The sequence below is a fragment of the Plectropomus leopardus genome, chromosome 14 (genome assembly GCF_026936395.1).
Source record: "Plectropomus leopardus strain MGB_pleo_1.0 chromosome 14, ASM2693639v1, whole genome shotgun sequence".
Lineage (NCBI taxonomy): Eukaryota > Metazoa > Chordata > Actinopteri > Perciformes > Serranidae > Plectropomus > Plectropomus leopardus.
Window position 1 is genome coordinate 4,417,073 of NC_142189.1, and position 14,299 is coordinate 4,431,371.

A 14,299-nucleotide genomic window follows, 5' to 3' on the forward strand; every position below is an offset into this window, starting at 1 on the left:
TCCTAGAGGTCGGGATGAAACATGACTTGCTGTCCTCTGATTTATGACTGAGATGAGTTTTGTAAGTGACTCCTGCTTGTCCTGACCGAAACACAATGTTTAAAGGCCTGTGGAGACTTTCTGAGGCTCATGGAACGTGCTGTTTTGGTTTGATTTCCCTCTATTTTCTCTCACGCCTTTTCAGCTAAAATCTCCATCACCTTGCCTCCCTGTCCACAGTGAGGGGTTTTAAACTAAGTGTACACAGCGTCAAATTGAGTTACGGTTCCATGTCAATAAACTGTTTTCACCCCCCCTCCCGTAAGAGCTGGGGCCAGAAGCTGACATCGTGATTGTCCTTGTCCGATTAGGCCGATCAATGAGACTGAACAGAGGAGGAAGAGGAGGAGCAGGAGGAGCAGAACTGAGGGACGTGTCTGTGTGACTTGAAGGAGGAGGGGGGCAGCTCCTCCCATAATTAAGTTATCGTGCTGCACTGGAGGTCCATGTTTACGGGGCAGGCTAGGGAGTTTCCTTCACTTGGTGGACAACGCTGAGCTCGGAGTAGGCAGCAGCCAGCTCTCTCATTCTCTGGTTATTTCTGCAACTCATCCCTCGCTGCGCAGCGACTAGCGACCTGCACACACAGGCTGATTCAGGACAAGCCGGGGGGGGAGCAGCAGCAGCAGCAGCAGCAGCAGCAGCAGCAGCAGCAGCAGCAGCACCTGCCTAACCCTCCATCAACACCCTCCCTCCCTACATCCCCTCTGCCTGCCCAGCCCAGGACCTCGTCTCTGCTCCCGCCGCCTCCGCCGCCGCTGCCATCATGTGCGACTGTTTCCACCTGGCCTTCCCCAACTGGCACGCCGCCTCCTCTGGGACGGGTGGGCATCACTCTCTCTGCTCTCTTTTCCCTCTCACTGTGACTTTGTCTGTGCTGTTCCCTCCCCTGAGAGTTTCTCTGACTCAGCCGCGGTGCTCAGTGGTGCAGCGGCAGGAGAGATTGTGTGTGTTTTTGTGACGGGGAGAATGAGTGTGAGGCGGCTGGTGCTGATGCTGAGTTGTGTTGCTGACCTGCAGTGAGCGCTGGGTGTGTCTGCGGAGTGCAGGGGAGTGTTTGAAGATGTCATCATTGAGGATGTCAGGCAGCGCTGCACTTCTCCTGGTTCCCTCCCGCTGCGCGTTTGAAGCAGAGGCTGAAAGGCAAACAGACTCAGTTTCTGTGGCAGTTCAGCAACGCAGAAAAAATAGCGACAGAGGATAACTTCCCGCGGGGAGAACATGAAAAAGGCTACTGAAATGTGGGAACGTTTCCCCTCCTAAAAAAAAAGAGCACAGATATGAGCTTTAAAGCTGCAGTCTTAATGTGAAAGAGGGAGCTGCTACCTGTACCCTTACATCACTTTTACTGTAGTAACCTAAAAACATTTCTGAAACTTTGGGATGCGGAAAGCTCTAAATATACACAACACCTATCTTAGTGCTTACATGACTCTAGATTATTCACAATTATAAACACGGACTTTAACCCTCAGAAACCTGCATCAGCATCTTTTTTTTGCATTCAGACGCCTTTCACGAGTAATTAAACCTTTGAAGACTAAGAAAATTGGTTTCACTTCTTTCAGAAACATGGGAAAAAGGCAATGAGCATTGGCCAGAAATGGCCGTCACATTGATTATAATTATATGTTGAAAATCATGTGACAAAATGATCATTATTTTTAGGTACTTTTTTTCAAGTTATATCCTTGTCTTTTGTTTTTTTGTTTTACTTTCCTTTATTTACATCCTTTCTAAAAAAATAATTTTCATAACTTCATAACTCATAACTAACTATTTTTTAAAATTATTTTTTACAGAATATTATGATCTTTAAGCAGTTTTACATCATTTCCTTGTTAGTGGTTTTTGGGGGATTTCTGGTTTTTGTTTTTGTGCTTTTTACTCATTTCTTGCTAATGTCTGCTCATTGCTCTCTTTTTTTGCCTTGCCATAGCCTTGTTTTTGAAAGAGATCAAGGCAATTTTCTCAGATTTCACAGGGTTAAAGGATCAGATCAAATTAGTCGAGGAAAATGTACTCTATATTTTTAGTTACATCAAATGGGTGCTAACGATCTGCTTCCATGATTAAACTCTTAACACGCATTTCAAATAAACCATGTCTGATCACATATGTGGACACAGATTACAGTTATACAGTTTGTGTGAAACTGATTACATTCAATTATATCAGTGACGCTTGCAAATTTGAAATTCTGCTGGAAAAGCATACGTCATTTGATTTATGATGATCAAAGTTTGAACTGCAGATCTAAAGAAATCGGGACCGGTTTTATCATTTTTTGGATTTTGTTGGCAATATTTCATGTGGATCTCATATCGCGTTTGTGTAAAATTTATGGTGTTGTTTGCTTTTCGTGGATATTTTCCTGTACACGAGCAAACAACAATTTATACTTTAAAATCACCGACGTCTTAAAATTTACCTCATAGGCTTCTACAGGATGGGCATGCTTACCGAGGAGGAATAAATCAAACAAACGATCAAAAGAAATTGCTGCATCACCAACGTGACATGTAGACGATATATAGTTCAAGGTCTTGTTGTGTCTCATTTACCCCTTTGAAACCGGGAGCAACATCACTTTTCTTTTGCTGCTTTTAGACACCTTTCACAAGTATTTAAACCTTTAACCCTGAGCATATTCTTTCAAAAACATGGGAAAAAAGGCAATGAGTAATAATTGTAAAGCTAATATTATGCTGCATAAATTCGTAGATATAGAAAATTATTTTTAAAAAGACAGGAAAAATATATCAGGAAAACTAAAAAGCTAGGGGAAAACTATGTTCATAATTATACATTTACAATTAAAATCATTATAATTTTTAAGTACTTTTTCCAGGTCATTTCCATGTTGTTGTTTTTTTTTTTTAATCTCCTTTCGTTTAAAAAGAAATATTTAAAGTTTTTTTGTACTTTTTACAAATTTCTTGCTAATTTTTTCTTCCCATGTTCCTGAAAGAAATCAAGCCTCTTTAATCAGGTTGTCTAGTTTTAAGTACCTAGAAAATAATATTATGTTAGTTAGTGGACATCATAACATTATATATCATAAAAACATGTTGATGTGTGCTGTGAAAATGAGGTGAATCTCTCTGCTGTTCAATGATTCAGTTAAAAATAATACATTTCCCCCTTTCCATTTCCCACCATTCTCCTCATTTGCCTCTGCTGCTACTCTTAATTAAATCTGCCGGAAGATGTGGGGAGGTTTGTGTTGCTGAGAGGCTTCAGGCGGCGCTCAAGGTCAGAGCGAGAGAGATAAGCAGACAGAGAGAGGGAGCTTAGTTTACTGCGAGGATGTGAGCCAGACAGAGAGGCTGAGGCAGTGGAGCCTAAATCAGACGATCCTGATCCATTAGAAACCATCAGCTTCAGTCGCACAAATCCTGCTCTTGAATCAATATCCCACCAATTGAACGGTTTATATGTGTAGCTGCCGTCAGTCAGAGCACAACTGCTTCAGTGAAAAGAGTCAGTCTGAGTGTTTGTTTTAACCTGCTGAGAGCGTCAGGTGGTCAGGTGGACATTGCTTTTTTTTTTTTAATGGACACTTTTGACAATAGTTTGAAATAGGGATGATAACAGCTAATTGATTAGCAATTTAATCAAATTTGTGAAATGTAAGCGATTAATTGATAAGCTTTGGAATGTTGTCAAAGTATATGCAATGTGTTGCTTTTATTTATCATTTGACTGACAAAAAACACATTTAAAATTGTCTGAAATAAGCAAATCTTTAAAAAAAAAAGCAGAAGTTTGTGTAAAATGAGTGATGCAGATTATTTCCTGTGAATATTGCCTCAGAAATTAGGTTTCATGATATTTTATATTTTATAACTTCTTACACAGTTTTATAATGCTTTTTTTAAACAATCATACATACTTAATATTTCCCTTTTTTGGCAAATAATTGGGCATTTTTCTAATAGCCCTTTCACTGTTTAACTGCATACTTTTTTAATGCAGGATGAGGCTGTTTAGCAGAGAGTAAAAACACTGAATATAGTTAGTGTTCAGGACTTCACTGTGCATTTTATCATAGTTGTAAACCTAATTTTTAAATCACTTTTCAAAACAAAGTGACACAGTGCATGGTAAATCCTGGATTTAAAACAATACATTGGTAAAATTGCACTTAGGTATATAAAATCAAACAATCGGAATAACACAAAAATAAAAGAATATCCAGTGACAATATAAGATAATGACATTTACAATAATTAAACGAGAATTTTTTTTTTTAGAGCAGATACATTTTAAGTGATTAAAAAAAGTCAATATTTTAAATAACATTCAAAAACTACTGTATATATATATATATATTATACATATATATATTTTTTTTTTTTAAATTTACTAAACTTCTTCAAACAACAAGGCCTTGCCCCTGTGAAGCTTTAGCAACCCCTAGTGGGAGTCTTGACCCTCAGGTTGGAAACCAGTGTTTTAGACTATTATGGGATGGTTCAACTCAGACTAAACACAGACTAAGGGAAATTTGACTTTTGGAATTGAATCTCAAAAACATAAAATAGATTTAATGAAAGGAACTGCGGGTCTAAACACTATTTACATGGCTGTGCGCAAGTTAAAGTAGTAAATAACTTCAGTTTAATTGCTTATATTTAATGAGCTCTACCTAATATATCTGTGAGACTTTTCAATCAACTAACTCAACAACGATTAAATCTGAGTCACTTGGTGCTGCAGGCATGCAAGGGAAAACAAACACCAGGGAGTGTTTGCAAACACGGTTCAACCCAGGTGTAGACCGCTGCTGACCTGAAATGTGTATCAGGTCAGCAACTGTTTTTCATGTAATTACATGTTGTTGTAATACGAGAAGATTAGGACACGAATTCCGGAGCTGTGATGAAATTCGCTGTAAGACTCGCAGCAGATTAATAGATTGAAAGCATGCGCTTTTACAGTCCCGTGTTCATATAATCCATGCAGAAAATCTAATTCTGTTTTTTTCCCCTCCCTTCAGTCAAATCTTATTATAATTTGGATCCAAACAAACTTCCCTCCAGTGAAAGGAGCTTGTGTCTGTCTGCAAAAAAACCCCGAGCAGGACCCAAATCCAAGACCACAAATAATGAGCTGCTTTTCTTTATATTAGTTTAGTGAAGAGGAGAGCTTCAGGGAGCCTTCCAGGTGCTTTTCAACAGGAAACACAAACTGGAGCAGAAGGCGGTTACGTAAGAGATGAGCTGAGGACAACTAGCACAATAAAATCAGGATTTTCAGTCAAGACTAAATCTACAAACTGATTTATATTTTGCAGGATTGAAGTTTTTCTAAGATTTTTGTAATTTGAATCAATGCCAAAACAAGCAAGTATATCACAGGTCATATCATTGTGTTTGGACAGATGAGTCTGCGTCCTCATCAGTATTTGAAAGCAGTCGCAGCAGTTTAAAAACCTCAGTCTTAGTCACACTGACGCTGAGGGACGAGCCACACCCAAATCCAGCGCTGCAGTTGCACCCAAATATGAATCATGCAGGATCTGCACCACAAAAGACCAAAGCATCTACTGCTTGTACTTAAATATCTGCAGAATATCTTAAAGTCAAATTTAATATATCATAACATTTAGTGTATGATAAGTCAAACAAGTGAAAAGGCCTCCAATGTAGTTTTATTTTTGACAGTTTTAGTCAGCAGTGAGAGTTGTTATCAGGACCTCTGCAGCACCCACATGACAAATATTTGAGAAAGGAGTTTAAATGTACAGTGCCAGTAGTTCGGGCAGCAGATCTGGACATCCGGCTGAATAACATGAGAAATACTTCATCCAGTCATGCCAAGCAAGGCCTGAATCGTCCACAAAGCTTCCTGCACACACTGACGCCATGATTCACTGCAGCTGTGTACTTGAGACATAACAATGACAGATTTGAGACACGGTTAATTTAAAGAAAGTGTCTCTGTAGCTGTAAGCACATTTTCAAAAGGGGTTGTGTATATGACACAATTTCCTGCAAAACTCGTGAAAAACTCCCTATGAGATGGTTGGACAGTTGTCCAAGTGACTTGAATCCAAGACAGTTAAGTGTCGATATCTCCATTAATATGTCTACATCTTTTCTTTCCATCTTAATATGTCAATGTCAAGCTTTCCTGCTTCCAGGTGTGTCCTCTCCATCTAATCTGTTTGTCATGGCTGAAACATAAACTTCTCCTCACCTGTTTGCATTTCAAGAAGGACATTTAACACATTTGCAAATTTGTGTACAGAGGCTTAATGTCATATGTCTAGAGGGCTGTACTGGAATAAGTACTCTAATGTTTTACTTAAGTAAAAGTAGCATTACCAAAACATAGAAATAATTTGTTAAATGTAAGTCATACGTTTAAAATTGTATTTAAGTATTAGAATCAAAATATACTTTCAGTACCAAAAGTAAAAACACTAAACATTTAGAAAGGCCTATTTCAGACAAATAAATATTACATAATTGCATGCTGATTACTAAAGCATTAATGTGTTTTTTGCTTTAATATTGCTGCTGGTAAAGGTGAAGCTCATTTTAATTACTTTATATACTGCTGGGCATCTTAATCCATAATAATGCATCACAGTTGATGAAAAGTTTTGTATTTATAATCTGCAAAGCAACTTCTAACTGAAGTTAGAAAAAGTACAAAAAAAAGTACTGGATCCGAAATGGTAGTGGAGCAGACGTGTAAAGTAGTATAAAATGGAAACGCATTGGTATTAATTCATGACAGATTAATGTAACTGTAAATATGTGGTGCAAAGTCTCTGACCCAAAGACTTAAAATAGTTAATTCAATTTGGGAGTGACATAAGTTAAGGAAAGGTATGACTGCAACCTAAAAGTGTCCCGCCTCCTTTGTCCATCTGAGACTGAACAAATCACTTTAGTCACTTTGGCAGTCACACTCACACCAGGAATGTTTTAAGGGCGGTTTGGACGACTTGTTATTAACACCTCGGTTTATTTCCAGGAGTTAAACAAACAGCAGCAGGTAGGTGAGTTTTTTGGCTCCACACTATGAGCTCTAACATTAAAATTCATAATTTATACCTGGTCTGACAGAGATGGATGGTGATGAGAGGGATGGTGCAGGTAGCTGTAGGGACTTGATTATAACATTTCACAACACGCCTAGACTGAGGTGTGCTCAGAGATCATGGCTCTTCTCTGTCGATAGATTTTCTCTTGTTTTACTTCTGATCCTGGTGTCAGAACCACGTATGTCTGTGATTGCAGTGCAGGTTGTGTGTCAGGTATAGCTCCAGTATCAGAGCTATCTATATGGTCATTTTATAGCTCCTTGAACTAAGATTATTAACCTTGAAGCAGCAACGAGCCCGGATACAGTAGAATGCCTTAAGTGTCTTCTAATGCACTTAGACAGCGAGTCAGAGGTCTTCACATGACATACATTAAGGCAGAGAGCGGGGTGTCTATGTGGTGATTAGTTGAAAAACAATGGACAACTGATGGACATCACTTTTCTTCTGCATTCAGATGCCTTACACAAGGATTTAAACCTTTGAAACCTCAGCAAATTATTATTATTATTATTATTTTAAATACAGGAGAAAAGGACAATGAGCAACTTGGCAAAAAAATGTCCTGCAAAATTTGATAAATAAATAAATTCAGAAAAAAATAAAAAGCTATTGGGGAAAATGTCCAGATCATAATAATATATTTAAAATTATTCAACAAAATTATTAGATTTTTTAAGCAGTTTTTAAGGCCATTTCCTTGTTTTTTGTACTTTTCTTTTTTGTTTTGTTTGCTGATTTTATGGTCATTTTTTGTGACTTTTTTATACATTTTTGAATCATTGCTCATTGCTTCCTCCCATGATTTCAAAGGAAAGCATGCCAATTTGTCCATGTTTAAAAGAGTTAACACTGTGCATACACATGGGTATCAAATTTCATTATTAGTATATTTATTTTGGAGTTTTTTAAATCATTCTGTAGCTTCTTAGTAGTGTTCCCTCTGCATTCAAATCCAAAAAAAATCAAGTTTTGGTTTAAGGGTGTATGTTTTAGCATCAAAATGCAATTTTCCCATAACATTTTGTGTGTGGGAGGCTGACAAAGGGGAGGGCTTCAGTGCTATAATCTATGTCCTGGCATTTTGCAGAGTGGGAGTTTTCATTTAAAAAAAACAAAAACAAACAACAGCGCAGATGGTGTTGCCTTTTATGTTGAGGGTTTAAAATATTTAACCCTCAAAAGTTTTGAATTAATTATTTGCCAAAAGAAAGTTTGCTTTTAAATTAAAGACAGCAGCAAAAGAATATAAAAAAATACATGAATACTGCTCAAATTACTTCACTCTCCATCCTCTTCTGATAAATCCCTTCTGCAAAATCTTATAACCATCACACAAAGGCTTTCCGTTATTGTCATACTGAGCAAAAACTTGAATGCCCAAAATTTTAATAATATTGCAAGAGTATTTTGAATTTTTATTCAATGCTTTGAATATTGTTTTTGTTCAAATAAGTAACTACTTATAGTTGCTTCATGGAGCTTTGTTACTGTGAAGGAATTGAACTACAAATCTTTTCATCAAGTGTTGCAGGTTGGGTGAGGTATCTGATATTGATAAAGTAGTTTAAAAAAAATAAAGAGTTTCTTTCATCTACTCCTCACACTTTTCTTGGACGCTTCTCAGGACTTTCTGCCAAAGCTTTTGCTATTCTCCTAGTTTGGGCGGTATCACGGTATGAAACCACTAACAATCCTAGCCACGACGTGTTTTTTTGTTTTGTTTTTTTTCCCCTTTTTCCTCATATTTATCAAAATACAATAATTTGTAATGCCTGCATTTTAATGTGTATAACACATGACTTCTAGTGCACCAGTGCAGAAAAGTTGCCACAGAACCCGGTCACTAAAACTCCAGTATATTTAGGAATAATGAGAGAGCTGTCCCTGGTAGCGATGGGCTTAATCAGTATTTTGTGAACTTGTTTTTGCAAGCGCTTGATTGCTATGGACATTAATTTGTATTTTAAAGTCCTGAAACTCTGGCTTAATATCTTGATTTGCATCAAGAGTTGAGTGCTTTAGTAAGACTTACAAAGGTTGCAGTGTTTATCTTTCAGCTTATCTTTTTTTCAGCTGTTTCTCAATAGAAAAAGATTAAAGACCAAAAACGTTTATCTGTAGTAGAAATAATTCAGTTCTCCATGTGGCGTTCAACCACTTTTATTCATAGCAATTTCTACTGACAACATAACATCAGCTGATTGAAAGCCTCTTTTTGATATAAATTAATTAAACAATTAAGAGTCTAAAACCATAGAAAATGTGGACGAAAGAGCAACATTATTTCTCCAAATTTACTAACCTTCGATTTGTGCAACTATAATAATTTTTGATGAATGAATGAATGATTTTTTTTCTCCATCCCAAACATCTGATCTACTCAAAGCTGGACTTCATCCCTAAGTAGCAAAGCTGACACAATAAACCTCTCATTAAAATGGCCTGAATGAAGGGGTAGTTTTAAATGGTTTCAAATCAAATAGAGGCTGGGTATCAGAGTGGGTTATAATAATAATTTGGCTAACCATATTCATTTGGAGACAGACTTTCCCTTTTTGGCAGCCTTGAGGGGCTGAGCTGGGAGTCTTATCTGTGGATCAATACGGTGGATCACTTAACAGACAAAGGAGGCAGCGGGGCCCTGTGGGGATTATTGCCAGGAAGAACTCTAAATAGTCTCATCATCGGCTCCAGTGTCTCTCTGAGCCTCAAAACAACAGGCAGGAGTCAGACTGGGTGGAAATCTCAGCTTACTGCTCAAAAAATAGGAATGCAGATAAAATGTGCATAATTCTTCTGCAGTTTCTGTGTTTGCATTTGAGCAAAGAAAACTCCACTTGAGATAACTAACTACAGAGTGTACTTTTCATACTAATATAATTTACTATAATAACATTAAGTAATTACATACTTCATTTTATTGAATGAGCTCTACCATTTACTAACATACTGTTACAACGAGCAGATGTCTCATTAGATGTTATCTTGGTATTTATGTTGTCTATTTTTGTGGGGTTTTTTTTCTTGTGAACAGGTGCCGGTCGACGGCTGAGAGCACCAGAGCCTGGTGCAGAGGACGACTCAGTAAGTAACTTCACTGTGACTGATACTAAAAATAATGCTTTTATTATATGTCGGCTGGTTTCATTTCCTCATCAGACACTGAATGTTTCTGGCTTGGCTTTAGTCCAAAGAAAAACAGTATATTAAAATATGCAGTTTTACTCATGTACACACCAGGGATGTCCAAATTAACTTTGGCGCTGATCCCAACACAGTCTGATTAAACACTTCTATTTGCCTGATTGTTGATTAATTATGTGTCTGACACACTAAGATAACAGCTGTAACCTCGCACACCTTAATTTTCTTGGCCTGCTGGAACCGAAAGTCCTAGTTAAAAACGATTAAGTTGATAAGCTTAAATTACTGATATGATATGAATAAAAGTTCAACCCTTAGAGCCCGCTTTAATATTACACACGCTCATATCGCTCTGTGCACAAAATGCACTTTTCATAATTAAGCTATAAAAAATATTATACATGAATTTTATACTTTCATTGATCCGAATCATAAATATCAAATATTTACTAGTTTTCATTACCCTTTAAATGACTTATTTTTGTCATGATGAGATTATGTTATGTCAATATACTACATGCTATGTAAACTCATACTGCTCTGTACACAAAAAAATCAAAACAGGCTAAAAAATATTGTAGATTAATATGATTTTCTACTTTTATTAAGTTTATCTTTTGAACTAACATCACTCCTCATCATAAATATCAAATATTCATTAATTTTCAGAATTTTAACCAGAATTCTGCCAGGTTTTTGTCATGATGCCACTATGTTTTAAGATGAAAATGACACAAAAAAAATTAGTTTCATGAACTGTTTGACTTGTTAATGGTGTCATGTGGTAAACCAGAAGATCACAAAAATCATAGGGATGAATCTTCTGGAGACCATTATTTTCTGTATCAAATTATATGAGAATAAATAAAATGATTTTTAAAAAAAATATTTTTCTCTGGTGTTGGACTGACAGATCGGCCAACATCCTTGGAAACACACCATTAATGTGACAACTGTTAAATGCCAAACTGCCAAACACCCAGTCAATACTGCCTTTGGCATAGCAAGGTGTTATCACACTTTTAGTGATCCAGTTTTCCCCACACCTTTGTGTTTCATGCCGCAGGCAGCTACATGAGTTTTAACATTTAAACTGCTTCAGGTGAATGAAGAGGAGTTGTTGTTTAGGCAGATGAATAAAATGTTTTGCTGAAAATGATTCAAATGTAATGATATCTCTTTTGAAATGTTCTTGAATAGACCATGTGACTGTTTTGGTGCTGACTGACCTTATGTCCACGCAGGCATGTGATGAGCCGTCTCAGTTCACAGAAAGAGAGAGACCGCGGCCTCAAGGATCGTCCCCCGTCGAGGAGTTTCCTGAAACTGAAAAATACACCGACAGTGACAAAGAGGTACACAGCACCAACACACCAAACAGAGACAACAAATTAGGTTACAGGTAGGAATCCAGGTTAAGGTAATCAATCAGAGAACTTGTTTATGTGCAATTCAATAACCTAGATATACAGTTAAAATATAAACATTCAGCAGAAATCACTGGGTTTCTCTTAATCTGTCACCTCAACTGGGTAATTTTTTTTTTTTTTCACATAGCGTTTGAAAAATGGGGTCATCGTAGAAAGCAGACTTTAACCAGGTTACATATATATTTGTGCACACACTGCATCATTCGACGCCTATTTGTGATTCCATTTAGGTTGCAAATTCAGTTAGATAATTATGTTTGTGTCCAACAGAAGCAAGCTTGTCTATTGAGTTCATTTATGCTCACACACATATCCTAAAATCAAAGTATGAGGAGCATTTTTAATGACTAAAACAAAGACAGGTGAAATTAAAACAGACTGTGTCAGTAGTTGCTCCATGTTTAGCTCCCGACTAGAAATTAATACTAATTAGAGTTACGTAAAAGCCACTGGAAACACTCAAAATTGTGTTTTATCTCTTTTAGTTGCTTTCTTAAAGGCTTTACCTAATAAGGACAATTAAATCATACATCACATTTACTGTAAAATCATAATCCCAATGCGTGTACAGTATATGGTGATGTTGACAGATATATCATTAGAGTTTTGGCGTGTTTAGTATGACACTCTCATGAAGGTGTTTTTGCGTCATCACCCAGAAAAAACTAAATCTTCAATGGAGAAAATTGTTCTGTTGGCTTTTCTTCTTAGTAGAAAACAACACCACTTATAGACTGTTGTTGTACATAGCCTGCTAAGCAACAAGGAAGATTTTTTTTATAAATTATCCCGTTAATTTAGCAAATTGTTCCCTCACATTAAGGAGTTATTAAATTATCACTATTCATTATTTATTTTTCCCTCGACTCTCTCACTATGGGTAGCTCGTATTTAATACAAATGTATTTTGACGTTGTGCTTAGATATGTGGATATAGTTTCTTTTTTGGGGACTTTAACAGAAATACTGCAAATACTTTCAAAGCCTATTGATGACATATCTCTGTTGCCTTTTCTTAAGGTCTGTGCTGAACAGTTTGAAGCAACATTCAAATTCAACATTTTAATGTTTCTTAGCTGTTTTGGTTTTTGTGTATGTCTAATCATTCTGTTTAAAGCTCATATTTCTGCACAGTTACAGATACAGATTAGGCTACTCCAATTATATTAGTACTACTTATGTATAAAAGATAGATGTTATCATTTCCAAAAATGCACTTTTTTTTCTTACAAAATATTCTGCTTAAATCCATATTTGTTGGTGTTTAACCTTGAAAAATACAACATTTTCACTACAGTCAAAAACTGCTGCTCCCCCAGCTGCTGCACACAAAAGGAGGCACACACCTGTAAAAGGGTGGTCTAATAGCAACATAAATAACATTTACTTGTTAAAGAAAGTTGATTTAAAGAAAAAAAAAGGCTAACTCTTGTAATCTGCCAAATCACTTGATTCAAATTTAGGAATTGTTTTGAGGATTTTCTTAGGGTGATGGATCGTAAAATATGACAAGAGACTATCGAAGTGGTTTCAAATTAAAAAAAAAAAAAGGAAAGACGTTCAGTACAGCCATACTTTTCTGTTTAAATCAGGCTGAAGCTCTGACTGCAACAGTAATCTTTGTTCAGTACTATGTTCAGTTAGATATTTTCTTCGATTTTCCTTTTAGTGTGAAGAGGAGCATGACCTACATCACAAAAGTGGAAGTGGAAAGAAAGCTAAAAAGTCTGGGCTTGGGTCCATGTTTGAAAAGCGCTCGACTCCAAAAATGAGTAAACTGAAGGTGAGACTCTGCCACCTTCTCGTCTCTGAACTGTATCTGTGGATGCCTTCAGGCTGTGCTGCAACAGAGAATAACACAGCGAGGTAACATGATTTTATCCCATTTATTTTGATGTGTTGGCAGGAAGTTCCCAGCCCTGAGTCTGGGGTGATAGTGAAAACAGCCAAAGATGGATGTGCGGAGGGTCTTGTTTATGGTGGAGGGGGGAAGGAGGGAATCTTCATTAAGGAAGTGGTACCAGAGTCACCAGCCTCAAAAAGTTTGAAACTGAAAGAAGGTAAAGTAGCAGCTGGAAATGAGAAATGACAACAGTGGCAAATTCTTTAAATGAAAACTAACACTAATATGGTTGAGAAAAGTGATATTAATAAAGCTACTACTTGAGTCCACTGGAAAAGCTGCAGTAATTTTAAATCTTGTGTTGCATATTTTCCAATTTTGGAATTTCAAATCCCATTACAAATATCTACTTTTGTTCATACACATTATTACCATAACTGAAGACACTTCACAGTGACTACTGACTTCTACTGTATGTTATTATTATTATTATTGTTGTTATTTTATTGAATAATTCCTCTTTTTCATTTATAGAAACAGTTTTATAGACTGAAATCCTTCTCATCTGTGTCCTTCTAAAATGTTTTGCTCTCGTAGGTGATCAGATTCTGAGCGCCACTGTGTATTTTGACAACATGTCATATGAGGACGCCATGCAGATTCTGGAGCACGCTCAGGCTTACAAAGTGAAGCTCTGCTTGAAACGCAAACCAGACATCATAGAGACCGAACCAACCCTGGAATCTGACGTCATCCCTGTAACTATTTTCATGTTGTCAG

The 14,299-nt window shown here is 36.8% G+C and overlaps 1 protein-coding gene across 1 annotated transcript in view; it reads left to right on the forward strand.

Moving 5' to 3' along the window:
- The window catches only part of LOC148187396 (uncharacterized), a 27,626-nt gene continuing 13,327 nt past the window's right edge, over positions 1 to 14,299 (forward strand). The window contains exons 1-6 of the mRNA XM_088087069.1: positions 1 to 863; positions 10,137 to 10,186; positions 11,491 to 11,601; positions 13,346 to 13,459; positions 13,583 to 13,736; positions 14,117 to 14,277. Of these exons, the coding sequence (XP_087943195.1) occupies positions 806 to 863; positions 10,137 to 10,186; positions 11,491 to 11,601; positions 13,346 to 13,459; positions 13,583 to 13,736; positions 14,117 to 14,277 (648 nt within the window). The 5' untranslated portion in view covers positions 1 to 805. The remainder of the gene's footprint in view (positions 864 to 10,136; positions 10,187 to 11,490; positions 11,602 to 13,345; positions 13,460 to 13,582; positions 13,737 to 14,116; positions 14,278 to 14,299) is intronic.